Genomic DNA, 20,499 nt, shown 5'->3' with positions numbered 1-20,499 from the left:
TAGTGCCATGATACAGTATATCATATCAGTACCGCTGTCACCCAAACCTTTTCTCCTAATATTCACCACTTTTTTGTTTCAAATAATGACTATTTTTCCTCATAAATGATGATTTTTTTGTCTCAATATCACAACTTTTTCTTGTATAATGGTGATTGTATTCTTGTGAAATGCTGACTTTTTTCTAAGAAAGTATGATTTGTTTCTTGTCAAATGATACCATTTTCCCCATCATATTAGAACTTTTTTCTCCTCATTTTCTGACTTTTTGGTCGTAAAACTGTGTTTTTTTCTCATAAATTATGACGTTATTCTTGTGAAATCCAGACTTTTAAAAAAAATTATGATTTCATTTTTGTAAAATATCTTTTTTCTTGTAAAACTATTTTTTTTAGATGTTTAGATGATGACTTTTTCCTGATAAATTTGGACTGTTTTCATGAAACTCTTTTCTAAGAAATTATTTTTTTTTTCTGGTAATATTATGACTTTATTCCTGAAATGTTCTCACTCTTTTCTTGTAAAATTAGGATTTTGTTTTTGTAAATTACAACTTTATTGTCATGAAATTCTGACTTTGAGAAAGTATGACTGCATTCTTGTAAAATTGCAACTTTTTTTCTCAAAATATTATGACTTCTTTTCTGTAATTTTCTGACTTTTTTCCAGTCAATTTTTCTCATAAACTACAACTTTATTCTTGTGAAATTCAGCCTTCTTTCGGATTAAAAATAACAGTTTTCAATGTAAAATAACACCCTTACTTCTTGGAAAATTATGAATTTTCTTCCTTGTAATAGTTTGATTTTTTCTATTCAAATTGTGACTTCTGTCTTGTACATTTTGACTGTTCTCGTGAAATTTAGACTTGTTTTTCTCAGAAATGACTATTTTATTCTGTTAAAAATAACAACATGTTTTTGTAAGTTGTGACTTTATTCTTGTGAGAATCTTACTCTTTTGGTCATAAATTACCATTTTATTTTGGTAAAATTCCAACTTTTTTCTTGTAAAATGATAGATTATTCTGACACCTGAGAGCATGGGGTGTCCAAACTTTTTCCAATGAGGACGGCATACAGAAAAATGGAAGGAAGGGTACATTTTGTACATTCCAGATGCTAATCTACACATCTAAGCTTTGCGGCATCGGCGACAGAGCAAATGAGTGTACTAGCTATATCTTGTCTTGATCTTATTGACATTAAAACAAGATATTGTTTCGTATCAGTGTCTTTTTTTGCCAATAATGACATCGCATAAGGTTTGGGCCAAAAAAAAGAATAATGCTCAGTATGTCATGGTCCTTATTGATTACCCTTGTAATATCTAATACTCTATCTCATTCATAACGGATTCATATTATTCTTGCAATAAAAAACAACCTGTAGGTTGCAAATATCCCCCATGCCGCACTTCGGACACCTCTGCCTGAGAGACTAAAAGGAGAGAGACAGAAGAGTGGACACGTGAGAAAGGATACAAAACCAGCGTGTCTTCTCCTGAGGACCTTCTTCAACACAAACACGTGTCTGTCCTGCATGCTTGTCTTGAAAGAGTAAAACATACTTTCAAACAGTGAAGAAAATATGATAAAATCATCATGACTTACTGTCAGGGGGTCCTCAAGGAGACGGATCACCTTGCTGAGGTCCAGAGTTTTACAACAGACCTGATGATGAACCAAGATGTTTGTGATCCACTTCCGGTCGTGGATGAGTATCAAATACAACTTTTATAATAATCACATCTGTAACTATTATAAAAGTGAATGGCAATATGAAGAACAGTTACCTGCTCAACATGGTCTGAAACCCTCGGCTTGACAACAGCTACGTCCGCCTTCCTCTTGGCTACAACTTCGCATGAATCCATTTTTGAAAAAGTGCTGCATTGGACTCCGGCCATTGTTAAACAATCAATGAATCGCTGACTTACAAAACATGTCAGCAAACGACCACGAACCGAATGCCACAGTAATCTAAGCACAACATCGCCCCTCTCTGTCAAAACGCTGCCCTGAGGCTGATGGTGCGTTCTTGTTCCCTTGGAAATCGGAACTTCCAGTTTCCAGATCGGAAAAATGCAATTGGACAAGGCTACCCAACACGAAAACCGGTAAATGGTACTTCGAATAGGCCCTGGCGTGTTTACCGGCTTGTGTGAAATGATTTAAAGATGAACCAGTTCATATTTCACAACTTGTCCGCTGGTTGTGGTTCAGGCGCGCGAGACGGGTGTTGCGTAACATTAGCTTGTGTGAAAACCTCCACGCGAATCCGTCATTTGAGGTCAACGACGTAACACGCGTTTCCTCTTTGGACAAACTGAGATATGTCGTCAATCCCGTTCAGCACCCCGGATTCCTACGGTTCCCTAAGGGTGGCGTGATCGCTTCGTTTATTGCAGTTGCTATGGTGATCCGGCTTCGCTACGGCAAGTCAGGAGAGCCAAACAAGGTCAGTCTTGAAGGATCCGTCCATTTCCTCCTTAAACCGGTAGTGGGGTGCAACGACAACAACGCCTTTTATTTCCCCCCACAACAATAAAAGGATTACAAGTAGAAAAACTGGTCGGGTTACAATCTTCAACCAAACACACTTATTCCCTGACGTGAAAGGAAAGCCAAACATGCTGTCGGACGCAGGTCAGTGAGCACGAAATTATCTTCCGATGCTGCAAGCTAACGCTAACCGTAGCATGCTGACATGACATGGCTGATTTAAAGAGCTCCTTGTTGACTATGTTTGCTGCCTTTAAGCACATCAAGTCACTTTCGAGTCGTCAACTCGCCTGCGTGTTTATTGAGTCCTCATGGCAAACACAAACATCACCTTTGTTTGTCAGCACCGCGACAAACAGGCCCGACTGTAGCAAGCGTTGCTTTGTTGTCCTGTGATGTTGACATGTCGCCGTCGTGCTTTCCATTAGATTACCCCGGGAACGGCTCCGGCGGCCGGCGATCCAAGAAGAGGAGCTCCGGGGAGTCTCCGGGGGACACCCAGGCTCCACGGTCCTCCGGGCGTCAGAGCAACGTCCGCGTGAAGCGGGCCAATAACCCTCCACCTGGACAGGTACGCACACGGGACACTTGATTAGGTCCATGAGATCCACTTCCAAGAGCTCCGCCAATACATACCCTGCCTCTACAAAGATTACATCCACATAGTTTCTATTTCTATTTTTATTTTTATCATTTTCTTCTAGTTTTTTATATTTTAATGTAATAATTGTTACATTTAACTTTAAACATTTATAAATGTAATAAAATAAAATACAAATATGTATATAATTGTAATTGTATTTTTAATACAATCTCCTCCCCGTAGACCCACCACCTGCGGGGTCAAGCATAAGGGTCCGGTGCATTGTGCTTTGGGTGGCGGTCGAGGGCCTAGGTGACCTGGTCTTCGGCGGCCAAATCTGGTTCTTGGGACATGGAATGTCACTTCTCTGGTGGGGAACGAACCCGAACCTGTGAGAGAGGTTGAGACATTTCGACTAGATATAGTTGGACTCACCTCGACCAACCATGAGAGGGGCTGGACCTTGTTCTACTCTGGAGTTGCTGCAGGTGAGAGGCGGCGAGCTGGTGTGGGCTTATTAATAGCCCCCTGGCTCGGTGCCTCTGTGTTGGAGTCATCCCCGGTGAACGAGAGGGTCATTTCCCTATGCCTTCGGGTTGGGGAAAGGGTCCTGACTGTCGTTTGTGCGTACGCGCCGAACGGCAGTTCAGAGTACACAGCCTTCTTGGAGTCCATCAGAGGGGTGCTGGAGAGCACCCCAACTGGTGACTCCGTCATTCTACTGTGAGACTTCAACGGCCATGTGGTCAATGACTATGTGACCTGGAGGGGCGTGACTGGGAGGAACGGCCTCCCCGATCTGAACCCGTGCGGTGTGAGTCTCCCGTTCGTTGAGTCTTCAATTCTCACCTCCGGCAGGGCTTCTCCTGCATCCCAGGGGAGGACGAGGATATTGAGTCAGAAAGGGCTCTATTCCGTGCCTCCATTGCTGAGCAGCCGACCTCAAGGTGGTTGGTGCTAGTCGTGGCGGCAAGCCCAGAGCCCGATGGTGGACACCAGAGGTCAGGGCTGCTGTCAAGCTGAAGAAGGAGTCCTATCGAGCATGGATGGCTTGTGGGACTCCTGAAGCAGCGGCTTTGGCTTCGGCGTTGGGCGAGACAAAAACTCAGGTGTGGGAGGAGTTCGGTGAGGCCATGGAACATGACTTTTGGTTGGCCGCCAAGAGGTTCTGGCAAACCGTCCGGCGCCTCAGAAAGGGGAAGCAGTACCCGATCCACACTGTTTACAGTGGGAACGGGGGCTTGCTAACCTCGACTGAGGGTATAGTCGGACGGTGGAAGGAATACTTTGAGGCCCTTCTCAATCCCACTGACATACCTTCCATGGAGGAAGCAGAGGCTGAGGACAGGAATGTGGACAGTTCCATCACCGTGGCTGAGGTATCTGGGGTTGTCAAAAAGCTCCCCAGTGGCAAAGCTCTGGGGGTGGACGAGTTTCGCCCTGAATTCCTCAAGGCTCTGGATTTTGAGGGACTGTCTTGGCTGACACGTTTCTTCAACATTGCATGGATGTGGGGAACAGTACCTCTGGATTGGCAGACCGGGTGGTGGTCCCCCTTTTCAAGAAGGGTGAGTGGAGGATGTGTGCCATCTGTATGGGGGGTCACGCTCCTCAGCCTCCCTGAGAAAGTCTATTCCAGGGTGCTGGAGAGAAGTGTACCACCGTTAGTCCAACCTCGGCTACAGGAGGTGCAATGTGGTTTTGGTCCTGGTCGTGGAACACTGGACCAGCTCTACACCCTTGGAGGGTACTTGGGAGTTTGGCCAACTGGTCTACATGTGCTTTGTGGACTTGGAAGGGGAATAGGACTGTGTCCCTCGTGGTGTCCTGTGGGGGGTGCTCTGGGAGTACGGGATTGGTGGCTCTACTACGTGCCATTGGGTCTTTGTAGAACCGGAGCAGGAGCCTGGTTGGCATTGCCAGCAGGAAGTCCAGCCTGTTTCCGGTGAACATTGGCCTCCGCCAAGGCTGCCCTTTGTCACCCGTTCTGTTCATCATTTTCATGGACAGAATTTCTAGGTGCAGCCAAGGCATGGAGGGAGTCCAGTTTGGGGGCCTTAGGATATCATCTCTGCTATTTGCAGACAACGTGGTCCTGATGGCCTGATGGGGCTGTGACCTTAAGGTTTTACTGGGGAGGTTTGCATCTGAGTGTGAAGCTTCTGGGGTGAGACTCAGCACCTCCAAATGTGAGGCCATGGTTCTCAGTGGGAAAAGGGTGGGTTGGGAATGAGGTCCTGCCCCAGATGGAGGAGTTCAAGTATCTGGGGGCCTTGTCCACCAGTGAGGGAAGGTTGGATCGTGAGGTCGACGGGCAGATCGGCGCAGCGTCTGCAGTAATGCGGTCGCTGTACCGGACCGTCGTGGTGAAAAGAGAGCTGAGCCGGAAGGCAAAGCCCTCAGTTTACCCCCCATCTATGTTCCCTCCCTCACCTATGGTCATGAGCTTTGGGTCGTGACCGAAAGAAGGAGATGGCGGATACGAGCGGCTGAAATGAGTTTCCTCCGTAGGGTGGCTGGACTCCCCCTAAGAGATGGGGGGAGGAGCTCGCTCATCTGGGAGGGGCTCAGAGTAGAGCCGCTGCTCCTTCACATGGAGAGGAGCCAGTTGAGGCGGCTCGGGCATCTAGTCTGGATGCCTCCCTGGGGAGGTGTTCCAGGCATGCCCGGCTGGGAGAAGGCCCCGGGACAGACCTAGGACACGCTGGAGGGATTATGTCTCACAGCTGGCCTGGGAACACCTTGGTGTCCTCCCGGGGGGACTGGAAGAGGTGGTCGGGGACCAGGAAGTCTGGACTTCACTACTGAGACTGCTGACCCCGTGACCCGGGCCCGGATAAGAGGTGTAAGATAGATGGATGGATTTTTTAATTTAGTTTAAATTATAGATTTTACTTTAATTTTGTATTAAATTTAAATGTAAACATTTTGAAACAAAATAAAATATACATTTTGTATTTTTCATGTTCCATTTTTTTATTTTTGTCCAGGCCTGTGAAGGAGATATCCCCTGGGTGGGCAAGAAAACATAAAAAATGAAATAAAAATGTGATTACATAAAGTAAAAGTCATTATTGATAGAATTAATGAGCATTTTCACGGTCATAAGGCTTATTTCTGTATTTAACACATCCAGAGCAATGGAGAGTGTGGAAAAGAGGTGAAGAAGCGTGTACAGGCAGGATGATATGGGTGTAGAAAAGTGTCAGGTGTGATGTGTGATAGAAGAGTTTCAGCTAAAATGAAAGGAAAGGTGTACAAAACTGTGGTGGTGTTTGGTCTAGAGACAGTGTCCATGAGGAAAAGACAGGAGACAGAGCTGGAGGTAGCAGAGATGAAGATACTGAGGTTCTCTCTGGGAGTGACCAGGAAGCATAGGATTAGGAATGAGTACATCAGAGGGACAGCACATGTTAGAGGTTTTGGAGATAAAGTCAGAGAGGCCAGACTGAGATGGTTTGGACATGCCCAGAGGAGAGATAGGGAATATATAGGTAGAAGGATGCTGAGTTTGGAACTGCCAGGCAGGAGGTCTAGAGCAAGACCAAAGAGGAGGTTTATGGATGTAGTGAAAAAGAGGACATGAAGGTAAGACACAACCGCTACTTTTGCAGAACAATAACTACCAACTATGAAGCTCAAACATGTAACTTTAAGAGCATTTGCACCAAAACACGACCGCAAAGCATGCTGGCGAACAGGAAGCGCTCCCAGCGACGCTACAATACGCTAGCATGCATGCTATTGTATGTTTTTAAAAAGCCAGCTGGAGCAAAACTGAGTTGGGTTGTACTTTATTGAAGTATTTAACAATGTACTCACGTTATTTTTTATCAATCCTCATCCACAAATCCATCAAAGTCCTCATCTTCTGGATCCCAAATGAACATCGTCAAGCTCCAAGTTCATTTGCTGCACTTGTGACACATGGGAAAAAAACATCTTGTCTCTTTCCGTAGACGTCACTCAGCCACTCAGCCATTTCCTCCTCATCCAGCATCTTCCTCTTAAAAATCGCCACAGGTAGCAGTTTCTGTCCATTACCATGGCAACCAAGCACAACAATAAAAGCCGACCCCTCGTGTCCCGTTGTGTGTATCTACCGTGCTGGTCTCCTGTGTGCTTCACCAGGATGTGGAAAGTGAGCGGCACGTCGTCCATGTTGGTGATGTAGTTGGGCTGGATGTGTTTACTGCAGTAGGAGCGGAAGATGGCCGGCTTTCCTTGCGCCACAGTAGTCCTTGCCCAGATGGATAGATGGCGCCGTTTCATAAAATATACCTACATAACTACTAGTGTCCTCAGTCACGTCCACCTTTCCTTTCCTCTGTCCAAGCAGCGTGTCGGCAGGAGACGCTCCCAGTCAGTCGAGCGGAGCGCTCATCAAAGTCACACAGCAACACTTACAGATTTTGGAACTCGGTACACACATTAGGCGCCCCGCCCATTTTGGACAAAATGTAAGACTTAAGTGGGCCTTATGGTCATGAAAATATGGTAAATATCAAATAAAATAAATTATAATAAGTATGCCATCCATCGTCTATGCCGCTTATCCTCACTAGGGTCATGGGTATGCTGGAGCCTATCCCAGCAACATCCTAGACTCGTACAATAAGTATGCATGAAGGGTACATGAATAAATACATATATCCTGGAGTCCATTTATATCAAATATACAAATGTAATAAGATGGCAAAAATAATCATACAATTAGAATTCATGTCCATCTGCTTCCAGAGCAAACGAAAAGCCACGGATACGGAAGAGGAAGACGACCAGTCAGAGAAGAAATACAGGAAGTGTGAGAAGGCGGGCTGTTCTGCCACGTATCCTGTCTGTTTCGCCAGTGCGTCTGACAGGTGAGGCTGGGGGGGGGTTGGCATGCTACATTCTTACCCACATTGGATGCTTTCTAAAATAAATGTTTCCCTTCTTGCCAGATGTGCTAAAAATGGCTACACGTCTCGCTGGTACCATCTGTCATGTGGCGAGCACTTTTGTAACGAGTGCTTCGATTACTACTACCGAAGGTAAAACACACAGCTACAAAGTAATACCTGATGAGCGTGTGTAGTACTACTAGAGTAATACCTGTAGTACTACTAGAGTAATACCTGAAGAGCGTGTGTAGTACTACTACCGTAATACCTGAAGAGCGTGTGTAGTACTACTAGAGTAATACCTGTAGTACTACTAGAGTAATACCTGATGAGCGTGTGTGTTTTCTCTTGCAGCCACAAAGACGGCTATGACATTTTTGCGGCGTGGAAGAAAGTGTGGACGAGCAACGGGAAAAGCGAGCCCAGTCCCAAAGCGTTCATGGCAGACCAGCAGCTTCCCTATTGGGTGAGAAGTTGTAGGTCCCCTTCCCCGTGTGGACGTGATGACAGCAGAACGTCCTCGTGTCTTGTCCTTGCGTCCTCACAGGTGCAGTGCACCAAAGCGGACTGCAAGAAGTGGCGTCAGCTGACCAAGGACATCCAACTGAGCAGCTCCCTGGCGATGACGTACCGCTGCGGGATGAAGCTGAACAACGTGAAGGTCAGGAGTAAACGGGAAGTAGATCAGCTGGTGTCCAGATGAGTGTTTTGATGGAAGCGTGGGTGTTTGTCCACAGAGCGAAGGGCCGGACCAGTGCTCCCTGCCAGAAGACCTGGTAAGATGAGGGTAGAAGCTCTTTGTTTGTGTTTGTGTCCAATTTGGCAGCTTCTGAAATCCTCTGCTGTTTGCTGCCCGCAGAGAGTGGCGGAAGTGGGCGACAGCTGGTGGCATTCCATGCTCATTCTGCCGCCGTTGTTCAAAGACAGTCCGGCCGGTCCCTTCCTGGCCGCCTACTATCCCGACTGTGTGGGCATGAGTCCGTCCTGCGCTCCTGCTGGCCCGCATGCCAGCGAGCTGAGAGCGGATCATTGTAGGGCGGCCCAGCCTCAAAGTAAGCGTGCACATGCGTGCTGTACGTACATTTCCAATCACGCGTTCAAGCTAGCCGCACCACATGGCCACCTTCTCTCAGACGTGGACGCTTTTTTGTTGCAATGGTGCTTTTTTCTTGTAAAATTTTGATTTTTTTTCTTGTAGTATTCCAACTTGTTTGTAGTAAAATTGTGACTTTTTGCTTGTAAAGTTTGTCTTTATGCTCATGAATTTCAGAGTTTTTTTTCTCAGAAATTTCAAATTTATTCTCGTAAAATTATGACCTTTTTCCCTAATATTTAGATTTATTTTGACTTTTTTCTCGTAAATTTTGACTTTATTCTCATGACATTCAGACTTTTTCATTGGCTTTTTTTCGCCTTAATATTCCGGTGTGTTTCTTGTGAAATGGTGTCTTTTTTGTCCTATGTGTCCACGTCAGTCGCAGGCTTGAGTCCGTACTTCCAGCCGTTCTACCAGCCCAACGAGTGCGGAAAGGCTCTTTGCGTCCGACCAGACATGATGGAGCTGGACGAGCTTTACGAGTTCCCGGAATTTTCCCGTGATCCCACCATGTATTTGGCTCTGCGTAATCTCATCCTGGCCTCCTGGCACAAAAACTGTCAGGTACAAACACACGCACACGCACACACGGCAACGTAACAGGCTGGCAGAGCGAGCCTCACATTGTTTTTCCTCCGCTGTCGAGCGTCCAGGAGAAAAAGCAGCTCATCGATGTGTGTTTTTCCAAAGGAGGTTCTGACCGCCGAGACATGTGCCCAGCACATCATCGTGCGAGGGTTGGTGCGCGTGCGCTGCGTGCAAGAGATGGAGCGGGTGCTCCACTTCATGACCAGGAAGGGTCTGATCAACACGGGGGTGCTGGCGGTCCAGTGGCCTCTCCTCCCGGAAAGGCATCGCTGTGTAAGTGTCGGCATCCTTTTGCTGGAGTTCCGCATGATGGTGTCTCGTGTTTGATTTTGGCAGAAGAGCGTGGTCGTGATCGGGGCGGGGGTGTCTGGGCTCGCTGCTGCGCGCCAGCTGCACAACTTTGGCAGTCAGGTTTGTGTCCTTGCTTGCTCGGGCGTGGAAGGTTGAACAATCCCCGGAACAGACCGGACTTGACGGGTGGCCCACAGGTGCTGGTGCTGGAGGCCCGCGATAGAATCGGCGGCCGCGTGTGGGACGACACCTCCCTGGGTGTCACCGTGGGTCGGGGCGCTCAGATCGTCAACGGCTGCGTCAACAACCCGGTCGCTCTGATGTGCGAGCAGGTAAGACAGAGGGTCCGAACACCTTGGCTCGTCCTCCTAAGCGGAGCTTTCCCGCTGCAGATGGGCCTCCGCATGCACAAGCTGGGCGAGCGCTGCGACCTGTTTCAGGAGGGGGGCCGGGCCACCGACCCCGCCATCGACAAGCGCATGGACTTCCACTTTAACGCCATTCTGGACGTGGTGTCGGAGTGGAGGAAGGACACGTCGCAGAGCCAGGACACGCCGCTGGGAGGTGCCGAGACGTTGCCAGACGGGCCGGAGTCCACAATCAAAACTGACATGTTTGTTTGTGTGCATTTGACCTTTTGGACAGAGAAAGTCCAGGAGCTTAAAAAGAACTTCCTGCAGGAGTCGGGCATCCAGTTCAGTGAGCTGGAGGAGAAAGTGCTTCAGTTTCACCTCAGCAACCTGGAGTACGCCTGCGGGAGCTCTTTGAAGCAGGTGGGTGGGCGAGGGTGAGACTGTCTGCCTTTCATTGTTTTGCTTTTAACGGTGTATTTTCCCACGTGCAGGTCTCAGCCAGATCCTGGGACCACAACGAATTCTTTGCCCAGTTCTCAGGAGACCACACGCTGCTCACTCCCGGCTACGCTGCTCTGCTGCACAAGCTGGCCGAGGGCCTGGACATCCGCACTAAGTGCCCGGTGGGAGTACAGTCCCCCACCCCATCGTGTTCCGTGCTGTGCATTATGCCTTATGAGTGCCTGATGAGGTTTAATGTGACTTCTTTTCTACCGTAGGTTCAGTCCATGGACTACTCAGGTGATGTTATCAGAGTTACTTGCTCTAACGGCTCCCAGTGGACAGCCAAGAAGGTAAAAAAACTAAAGCTGCCAGCAGCATTGAACGGGCACTTGCACCCCCATGGAGGGCATGTGCATTCCTGGTGGCGCTGGGACGAATTCAGGATGTGATCATATGTACCAGTTATGATTTAGATCTGACCTGGTGGGGGCAGTTATCGACGTTTGCAGCTTTAGTGGCCAATTGTCTAATTGATCATCAAGTTTGTTGCCGTGCCCCGCCCACCTCTTACGCAACAGCCTAAAATCCTTCACAATACAACATGACCTGTCTTTCTAGTGTCTAGTATGGTTTTCATTTGGTCAAAGGGCTGTGGACTAATTGGTTGAAATACCCAAAATTGCAGACAGAAACCAAAATGGACGACTTCCTGTTTGTTTTGGGTCATTTTGTGCATCCTGTCATGATTGACGTGGCTGCCAAACGTGTGGCCTTCTGTGAAACTGGTGGCAGGGGCTGATTTTTTCAAAGTTTAAAGGGGGTGCTGCTGAGTGACTTTTGGGGGTTGTGTTCGGGACCGCAGGAATATGGAATTTTTTGCCAAACCTGATTCACTTGCAAATTTTGGTGAGTTGTCATGCATGTTGAAAGCCTCAAAAATGCAGGAAAATATTCAGTACAGTACAGTGGTCTTTTTGTCACACCTGAATGAAACATTTCCACCAATTGTAAATGTTAGTCAACCACAGCACCACGCAATGGAACTCTTCACTATCAAGGGAGCCAAACAATCCAAAGCTGCTGTACATGGCCCCTCATGAAACGTTGAGTTAAAAAGGGCATCAAGTGTTGATCTGTGTGTCATTCACTCATACTTCCATTTGTTTCAGGATATGAAACATTCAAGTGTGACAAACGTGCAAAAAACTGATGAATCTTTCACACCACAGTATGTAAAAAATAAACCAACTCTGCACGTCGGTGCTAGGGCTGAATGATCATCATTTGGTTTACCTCCTTGAAATCCTTTCCTCATTTTAGGTTCTTGTTACGGTCCCGCTAACGTTGCTCCAGAGGAACTTCATCCACTTCAATCCGCCACTTCCTGAAAGGAAACTGAAAGCCATCCACAGTCTGGGAGCAGGTATCATTGAGAAGGTACCACCAACACACACACACACGCACACACGCACACACGCACACACACACACACACACACACACACACGGTGTGTTGAACATTTAGCATTCCCAGCAGCAGGGAAATAAATGGCTTGTCACACGTTACAACTGGGGTGTCCAAAGTGCAGCCAGGGGCAGCTGATATTTTATTGGCCCAAAAAACAAAAACATTGAAAAAGCAATAGTAATTTTACAAAAATTAAGCCAAAATGTGAAGAGAAAAACGTTGTAATGTAAAATGAAAAATGAAAAAGTTGTCATTTTATTAGAGTAACGTGATACTATGACGAACAATAACGGTATTCTTTTTAAAGTCAGAATGATATGAAAAACAAACATTTTCTGACACAGTTGGAACATTTAAACAGCAGAAATGGGAATAAAATGATATTCTGATAAAAATGTCATTTTAATAGCATATAGTTCCAATATTTAAGACTTAGACAGGCTTTATTGACCCACAAGGGAAATTGCTTGCTTAAAGCAGCTCCATTGCGGAAGAAAAAGACAAACACTCGTAAATAAAATGCAGTGCAGTATCAATCAGATATAATCAAATAAACCCAAATTAGCATATTTACAAATATTGCGTACAAATCTACTTGTATCCGAGGGAGGGCGGACAGTACAGCACAATGATCTTAGATAGACAGATGTGCTATTGGAGAGCCGGATGCCGTGTGGAATGAATCAAGTCCTGTAGCGTTCACTGTGGGAACGGAACTGGAGGCGTTTGTTGGAGAATGAGTCCGATGGAGTGGGTGGGTGGGGTTGTCCATGATGGACAGCAGTTTGTCCAGTGTCCTCCTGTCTGTCACTGTTACAAACGCCTCCAACTGAGTGGTGATAGCTTGTTTGGCTTTCCGGATCAGTTTGTCCTTCTGGTTTATGATGGAGGAAGTAGAGTCTGCTCATGCCCTTCTTGTAGACAACATTACTGTTGTCCTTCTAGTCCAGTCTGGTGTTCATGTGGACTCCCAAGTACTTGTGGTACTCAAGAGACAACACGTTACTTTTTAAAAGTCCTAATATGAGAAACAAAGCAAACTTGGGCTAAAAATTTCTACGATGGGAATAAAGTCATAATATTAAGAAGAAAGTTGACATACTAGGCGGGGGAAAAAAGCAAAGAGCAAGAGTGAAGTTGATATGAATAAGATGCTTTTGACAACGCTGACGTGCACTACTTTCCAGAAACGGATGCGGTTTGGTAGCCTTACCAAACCTGCATCCTTTCATTTTTCACGCTGTGGCCCTCGCTGGAAAACGCATGGGATGGTGATGATATGACGCCACTTTCTATTTAGCAGAATTGGCCGTGATGCGTGTGCACGTGCACATGCATGTGCGGTAGGAGACAAAAAGTCAGTTTAAAAAGAAGTACAAATGAACTTTAGTGTCACACAAAGCTAGCATACATAAACCTTTGGAACATTGAAACATAAACGTAAACAGTCCTTGCTGACTTCCCTACAGATCGCCCTCCAGTTTCCCTACAGATTTTGGGACAACAAGATCCAGGGGGCCGACTACTTCGGTCACATCCCGCCCACTCCCGACAAGAGAGGCATGTTCACAGTCTTCTACGACATGGACCCGCAGGTGGGTTCTTCACAGACCCCGCTAACATGGAGAGGGCGTACTCGCCCCGTGCGACACGTCCGCAAAGCTTCAAGTTATGTACATTGGTCGCTTGCCATGTCACACTTTGAATTTTGCGCTTTCACTCTATCGTTGTTTTTCAAGACTAAGTGAATGAATCATTCAATATTCAAGAGTGTTATTGTCATGTGCACAGTAAAACAGGTGGTTCTGCTACGCAATGAAATTCTTGTTCTGTTCATTCTCCCAAAAAAAAGAAGGAAAGAAAGAAAGAAAAACACAAGAAAAAGAATAAGAACATAAACATTATTATTAAGAATCATGCTGCTTTGTGGTTCAATACAGTCTGTGATTAGTCAGAAAATATGCATGTTCAAGCAAATGTTACTTTTTTGCCTAAATGAAGAATTTTCAAGCATAAAATGGCTAAATGAACTAAAATACAAATAGAAGGCATAGACAAAGTGTTGTACGCTGGTCACTAGGTGTCAGTAATGTTAACGTGATGTTGCACCAGACTTTGAATGATCTCACAACAAGCACAATAATCCCTAATAACCACCCACAGTAAAAACACAGGCTACTTTTGCAGCCGTTATCCCCCTCTTTCAGGCCCCCTAGGGAACACATTTATAATACCACATTTAAGATTCAAGATTCAAGATTCAAGAGAGTTTTATTGTCATGTGCTTCGTAAAACAGCAGGTATACTATGCAATGAAAATCTTATTCTGTTCATTCTCCCAAGAAAAGAAAGAAAGCACAAGAAAGAATAAGAACATAAGAAACATAAATACCAATAAATTAAGCAACAACAACAGAAGAGACATTAATACAAATAAATAATACAAATAAATAAATAAAGTGCTATGTGTGTGTGTGTTGCGTGCGGCGTGTGTGAGTGCTTCGTTGAGAAGCCTGATGGCCTGTGGGTAAAAGCTGTTTGCCAGCCTTGTGGTCCTGGACTTCAAACTCCTGTAGCGTCTGCCTGACGGTAGGAGTGTGAATAATGAGTGTTGTGGATGTGTGCTGTCCTTGATGAGGTTGTGTGTTCTTCGTAGGACTCTAGTTTTATAAATGTCTTGCAGTGAGGGGAGGGCTGCCCCAACAATGTTCTGTGAGGTCTTGATCACCCGCTGGAGTGCCTTCCTATCACGTCTTGTACAGTTACCGTACCAAACAGTGATGGAGGCGGTAAGAACACTTTCCATAGTGCATCTGGAAAAGCAACTCAGGATTTGGGTGGACATGCCAAATTTCCTCAGTCTTCTCAGGAAGTACAGTCTCCTTTGGTACTTCTTCATAATTTGTTGGGTGTTGTGAGACCAGGTGAGGTCCTCACTGATGTGTGTGCCAAGGAACTTGAAGGTTTTCACCCTCTCCACCTCAGTCTCATCAATAAACAGGGGTCTATGCGGCTCCTTTTCCCTTGTTCTTGGGTCGATGATCATCTCTTTAGTCTTATCTGTATTGAGAAGGAGATTGTTATCACGACACCAAGCAATGAGGTCCGCCACCTCTCTTCTGTATGATGTTTCAACACCACCAGTGATCAGGCCGATGACTGTAGTGTCATTCGCAAATGTAATGATGCTGGTGTTGTTCTGGGAGGCCACGCAATCGTAGGTGAAGAGCGTGTAGAGGAGCGGACTCAGCACACACCCCTGTGGGGTCCCAGTGCTCACAATTCTTGAGCTGGATGTGCGATTGTGGACTCTGACTGACTGGGGCCTGCCTGTTAGAAAGTTAAACACCCAGTTACAGAGGGAGGGTGACAGGCCAAGTGTGAGGAGTTTATTTGTGAGTTTGTGGGGGCAGACTGTATTAAAAGCAGAGCTATAGTCTATAAATAGCATTCTGACGTATGTGTCCTGGCCCTGTAGGTGAGAAAGGGCTGTGTGGATGGCAGTGTTGACTGCATCATCCGTGGACCGGTTCTGGCGATATGCAAACTGTAGAGGGTCCACAGTTGCCGCCGGGATGCTCTTTTTGATGTGGGTCATGACTATTCTTTCAAAGCACTTCATAACAATAGGAGTGAGTGCTATAGGGCGATAGTCATTCAAGCAGGTCACGTTGCTCTTCTTGGGTACGGGCACTATGGTGGTGGACTTAAAGCAGGTCGGTACAGATGCTTGTGCAAGCGACAGGTTAAATATGTCAGCAAGCACATCAGCTAGCTCTGATGAGCAAACCCGAAGTGCACGTCCTGAGATGTTGTCTGGGCCTGCTGCTTTTCGTGGGTTTGTTTTGTTCAGAACCCTGCGCACATCAGCTGATGTCACCATGAGAGGTGAGTCCTGTGTGCTCCCCAAGTCCAGCCACCCTCTCTGCTCATCAGGGGTTTGGGTGTCAAAGCGGGCATAGAACTCATTCAGCTCATCTGGAAGTGTGGTTTGGCTGGATGTGGCTACGCTACTCCGCTGTCGGTAGTCTGTGATGTGCTGGAGCCCCGCCCACATGCGCTGAGGGTCTGAGGTGGAATAGTAGCCCTCCAGCTTCTGTCTGTACTGTCTTTTGGCCTCTCGTATGGACCTCCTCAGGTCATATCTGGCCTTTTTGTAGTCATCAGCGGTGCCCATGACAAATGCAGTCGAACGAGCACGTAGCTTAGCCCTTACATCACAGTTCGGCGTATTTACTCTCATTATGTCTACTATTTTAGGTAATAGGAGTGTAAAGGTGACTATAGGGGTGTTATGTCATGTCTAGAGGGCTGTAATCATGTTAAAAAGTGTATTTAGAAGGTGGTAAACAGGTTTTTTATGTCTTATGTCTACTATATTGGGTAATAGGAGTGTAAAGGTGACTATAGGGGTGTTATGTCATGTCTAGAGGGCTCTAATCATGTTAAAAAGTGTTTTGTATGCCCCTGCTTTGCAGAAATGGACTGATCACACTCTGGCACGATTAACCACCATAAAGTAGGATTACTGAATTGTAAGGATGTCCCATATGGGCTTTTTTTGCTGATATCCAATATGCCGATATTGTCCAACTCGCTGTTTCCGATTCAGTTATCAACTGATACTGAGAAGTGTATCATGACACATCTGTGGTGGAATGAACACACATCTGCTGTGAAGCTAATGGATAGAGCATCAGCAGTTAGCTTCTCGATGTGGCTGTAAAAAACATCTTGCAAGGTACCACGTGTGCCTGCTGATGTTTGTTTCACATTCCCACTACCCCATAGACCTGGGTGTTCACCTTAACAACAAGCTGGACTGGTCCGTCAACACCCACGCCCTCTACAAGAAGGGCCAGAGTCGCCTTCAGCTGCTGAGGAGACTGAGGTCCTTTGGTGTGTGCAGGACTCTTTTACGGACCTTTTATGACTCTGTGGTGGCCTCAGCCATCTTCTATGCTGTGGGCTGCTGGAGAGGGGGCAGCACGGACAGGGACAGGAGCAGGATAAATAGACTGATCAGGCGAGCTAGCTCTGTCCTGGACGGTCCTCTGGACTCCGTGGAGGAAGTGGGGGAGAGAAGGATGTTGGCTAAGCTGACATCCATCATGAACAACACCTCTCACCCGCTACATGACACTGTTGTTTCCCTGAGCAGCTCCTTCAGCACCAGACTGTTACACCCACGGTGTAAGAAGGAGAGGTTCCGCAGGTCCTTCATACCGACCGCTGTCAGGCTCTACAACACCTGCACCACCTGAACCATGTTGTAGACACTATGCTTTCTTTACACTGTTCTCTTTACTTGTCTTGCTGCTGTAACAAGTAAATTTCCCCGCTGTGGGATAAATAAAGTACATACAATAACAATACAATAGACGTGTGAATGACTGAGCTGTGCGCGGGAATACAGTGTTTTCCACAACGCCGGCAAATTATGCTCTCAAAACTATCTTCTAATGTTCTAATGGCCAAATCATGCAGCCTGTGTAGCAATGTTACAACATTGTGAAATATGCACCGTCACGTCTGTGATTACCTTAAGTCTCTCTGATAAAGCATGACTTGAACTTTCATACCTCATACCTCATTCACTTCTTTACCCCAAGTATTAAAGAAGTTAGAGCAGATTTTATACTGGAAAATAGTGCCTTTGGCCCCCCATTGCTTTAACATTGAGTGAGGACAAAAGCTGTGATGTACCCACGGACCTTGGCGAGTACAGGTACAACCGTACTACATAACTTAGGCTGTGGCAATGTCTTTTAAAAGTCAACAGAGTAGCCATTTACTTTTTTTGATCATCAAAAAGTCCAGGAGAGAAAATCATTTCGTGTGTATGCCTCACACAGCAGTGTATTCCTTGTGACCCCAGAAATACACCTAAGCTATCGTCCATGAGAGGAATGTATACAATCCACTCCATATTTGGGAATAAAGTCCATTTGTAGTTGCAAACATATTTGTTGTCTCCCGCAAGCTGGTGTGTCAGTTATGCAAATGATACAATCACACACACAACCCACCCTGCCACAAATAGATTGCAGCCCTGTGGGAAACACTGCTGTTGATGCGTTTGTGTTTGGGGTAGGGGAAGCAGGCGGTGTTGATGTCTGTCATCGCCGGAGATGCTGTGGCTGCTGTGCGGGACATGGAGGACAAGGACGTGGTGGACAAGTGCGTGAAGGTGCTGCGTGAGCTTTTCAAAGAGCAGGTAGTGATGTCACACTCTGAGACACAAAGATGAACGTGCTTGAACTGCGTCGAGTGTCGTTGTCGATTGTCTTTTTGTCAGGAGGTCCCTGAGCCGCTGCGTTCCTTGGTCACGCACTGGAGCAAAGACATGTGGTCGCAGATGTCCTACAGCTTCGTGAAGATGGGCGGAAGTGGCGAGGCGTACGACATCATCGCCGAAGACGTTCAGGGAAAATTGTTCTTTGCCGGCGAGGTAGCTGACGCTTCCGGGACTCGTGCAACACATGGGCCCGATCCGGCTAAATGAGTTCTTTCCTCCTTTTTGATTCCAGGCCACCAACCGACACTTCCCTCAGACCGTGACGGGCGCCTACCTCAGCGGGGTCAGAGAGGCCAGCAAGATGGCCGCTCTCTGAGCTCGGGAGAGCGTTCCGACTCACCGGCACGGACGTGTGGAATCCAAACCGTATCACCTGGCTTCGCTTGCACCGTGTGAACCGCCAAGGATCACCAAGGGCTTAAAAGGAGCATCTCTCGTCTCCTCCACGTGAACAGTGAGGGACATGCTTGGGCACTTGTGGCACGCAATTGATGGTAGTCATGTGTGAAAGGAAAAAGGAAAAAAACATTTTGACTTGCTAGCAGTGTTTATACAGCTGCTGCTGTGTTGTGGGATTGTGTGGTCGCTGTGTCGCTACATGAAGTGGGTGTGAGGTTAGGTGTGTAGAAGAGTACAGTACGTCAGTTCTAGAGCTTTTTCTTTGTCACCGTCATTTGATCCAAAGCAGCCATGCACGATAGTTGAATAGTGTAACGTTAGTGTTTGTGTACTACAACAACATAACCTACTCTTCCTCTTACTTTCTCAGGGATGACATCAGGACAACAATTAATTACTATTAACATGACATTATTTGTCTTGTATTAGTCCCTGAGCGACTATTGAAAGTTTGTCAACAGCACAACACCGTCTCTGTCTGATGTTTGTCTGCAGTATTCTAGATTATGTGTTTGTCACACATTTCAGCGTATATACAAACTTGTCTATAGGGGCCACTAGAGGGAGTCTGCAAAAGTGGCCGCTATAGACAAGTGGCCTCTATAGACAGGTTGGCGTCCAGTTTGAATGTTGACCAGTAGAGGGAAAAAAAGAAAAAAATAATAATAATGTTGACCAGTAGAGGGCACTGTGGACTGCGGATAAAAGTTGTACAGCACTACTAGGCTTGTTATTATCATGGTTCATGGTTTTAATCCTGAACATGCATGAGTCAAACAGTAGCACATCACATAGTACAGTTCACAATTTTGCATGTCCAAAAAGGAGTAGGAAGAAGCAAAGCTTATTTAATTCTACCCCTCATCAGTTTCACATCAGTTGCAATACATTTATTCACCTCTTGTTCTTCCAAGTGTACTTTGTAGGTCTACATGACAATGTAGTGCAATCATAGTAAAGGTTTTTACTTACTAAAAGGAAGCTAGAGGCTTAATAATAACTGATAACTGATTAAATACTTCAGTTAAGTACAACCCAACTCAGTTTTGCTCCCGCTGCCGCATGCATGCTAGCATATGTTTTTTTTTTTTTTATTGTAGCGTCGCTGGGAGCATGTCCTGTTCCCAGTCTACTTTGCGGTAATGTTTTGGTGCAAATGCTCCTAAAGTTACATGTTTGACCAGGAAATAGCAAGCTCAAAAGAAGACGGCTTTTTTATGTGGAACAACTGACAGTTTGTGTGGATCTTGTGAATGATTGTGACTGAGCTAGGACTCAGTAATTAAAGTCTACACACGACGCCTTCATTGATTGAAAAACAAAACTTTTTCGTGCATGAAGCTTCTACTTGAGTTGGTAATTTGGCTGCTATATGCAGTCAGATATTGACCAAGGGAGACAAAATGGGTGGCTGCTGGCTGTGTTGGACAGGTGACTGCTATACACAGGGTCTATAACATGTAAATTTGCTGGGGGGGATTTTTCAGTGGCTGCTATAGGCAGGTGGCCCTTCTATAAAGGTGGCCGCTAAGACAGGTTTGACTGTATAGTATTTATCTGCTGTACTTTGTGGAATAAACCGTGCTGCAAACCG

General features: G+C 46.2%; 2 protein-coding genes across 11 annotated transcripts in view; one reads left to right on the top strand and one right to left on the bottom strand.

Moving 5' to 3' along the window:
* LOC129172888 (cilia- and flagella-associated protein 69-like) overlaps nucleotides 1–3,433 on the bottom strand; it is a 17,258-nt gene extending 13,825 nt beyond the window's left edge. For 2 of the 4 annotated variants that reach the window (XM_054763086.1, XM_054763085.1), the window contains exons 1-2: nucleotides 1,795–3,433; nucleotides 1,484–1,672 (exon numbers count right to left, since the gene is read on the bottom strand). In XM_054763086.1, the coding sequence (XP_054619061.1) occupies nucleotides 1,484–1,672; nucleotides 1,795–1,908 (303 nt within the window). In that variant the 5' untranslated portion in view covers nucleotides 1,909–3,433. The remainder of the gene's footprint in view (nucleotides 1–1,483; nucleotides 1,673–1,794) is intronic. The other 2 variants (XM_054763088.1, XM_054763087.1) reach the window with 2 other exon arrangements.
* Nucleotides 2,301–20,499, top strand: LOC129172889 (lysine-specific histone demethylase 2). 7 transcript variants are annotated; one of them, XM_054763092.1, is made up of 21 exons: nucleotides 2,307–2,647; nucleotides 2,932–3,074; nucleotides 7,827–7,948; nucleotides 8,030–8,119; nucleotides 8,324–8,435; nucleotides 8,517–8,630; nucleotides 8,707–8,745; nucleotides 8,829–9,021; nucleotides 9,445–9,629; nucleotides 9,756–9,926; nucleotides 9,990–10,064; nucleotides 10,142–10,276; nucleotides 10,337–10,508; nucleotides 10,590–10,717; nucleotides 10,789–10,920; nucleotides 11,017–11,091; nucleotides 12,062–12,178; nucleotides 13,678–13,803; nucleotides 18,303–18,425; nucleotides 18,507–18,659; nucleotides 18,739–20,499. In XM_054763092.1, the coding sequence occupies exons 1-21, from the start codon at nucleotides 2,632–2,634 to the stop codon at nucleotides 18,820–18,822; spliced, it is 2,505 nt and encodes an 834-aa protein (XP_054619067.1). In that variant the 5' UTR covers nucleotides 2,307–2,631; the 3' UTR covers nucleotides 18,823–20,499. The 7 variants fall into 7 exon arrangements, with proteins under 7 accessions (XP_054619070.1, XP_054619066.1, XP_054619068.1 ...); XM_054763091.1 differs by having other exon boundaries at nucleotides 2,303–2,647; nucleotides 10,337–10,717; nucleotides 18,510–18,659; XM_054763090.1 differs by having other exon boundaries at nucleotides 2,305–2,647; nucleotides 9,993–10,064; nucleotides 10,337–10,717.

This window comes from Dunckerocampus dactyliophorus, chromosome 20, assembly GCF_027744805.1.
Source record: "Dunckerocampus dactyliophorus isolate RoL2022-P2 chromosome 20, RoL_Ddac_1.1, whole genome shotgun sequence".
Taxonomy (NCBI): Eukaryota; Metazoa; Chordata; class Actinopteri; order Syngnathiformes; family Syngnathidae; genus Dunckerocampus; species Dunckerocampus dactyliophorus.
This window is presented reverse-complemented; position numbering and strand designations above follow the sequence as displayed.

Bases quoted from the DNA above. Each gene is read 5' to 3' on its own strand.
- LOC129172889 (XM_054763089.1), top strand. The intron at 18,426-18,506 runs GTAGTGATGTCA...TCTTTTTGTCAG, and splicing joins GTGAGCTTTTCAAAGAGCAG to GAGGTCCCTGAGCCGCTGCG. The intron at 18,660-18,738 runs GTAGCTGACGCT...TTTTGATTCCAG, and splicing joins AATTGTTCTTTGCCGGCGAG to GCCACCAACCGACACTTCCC.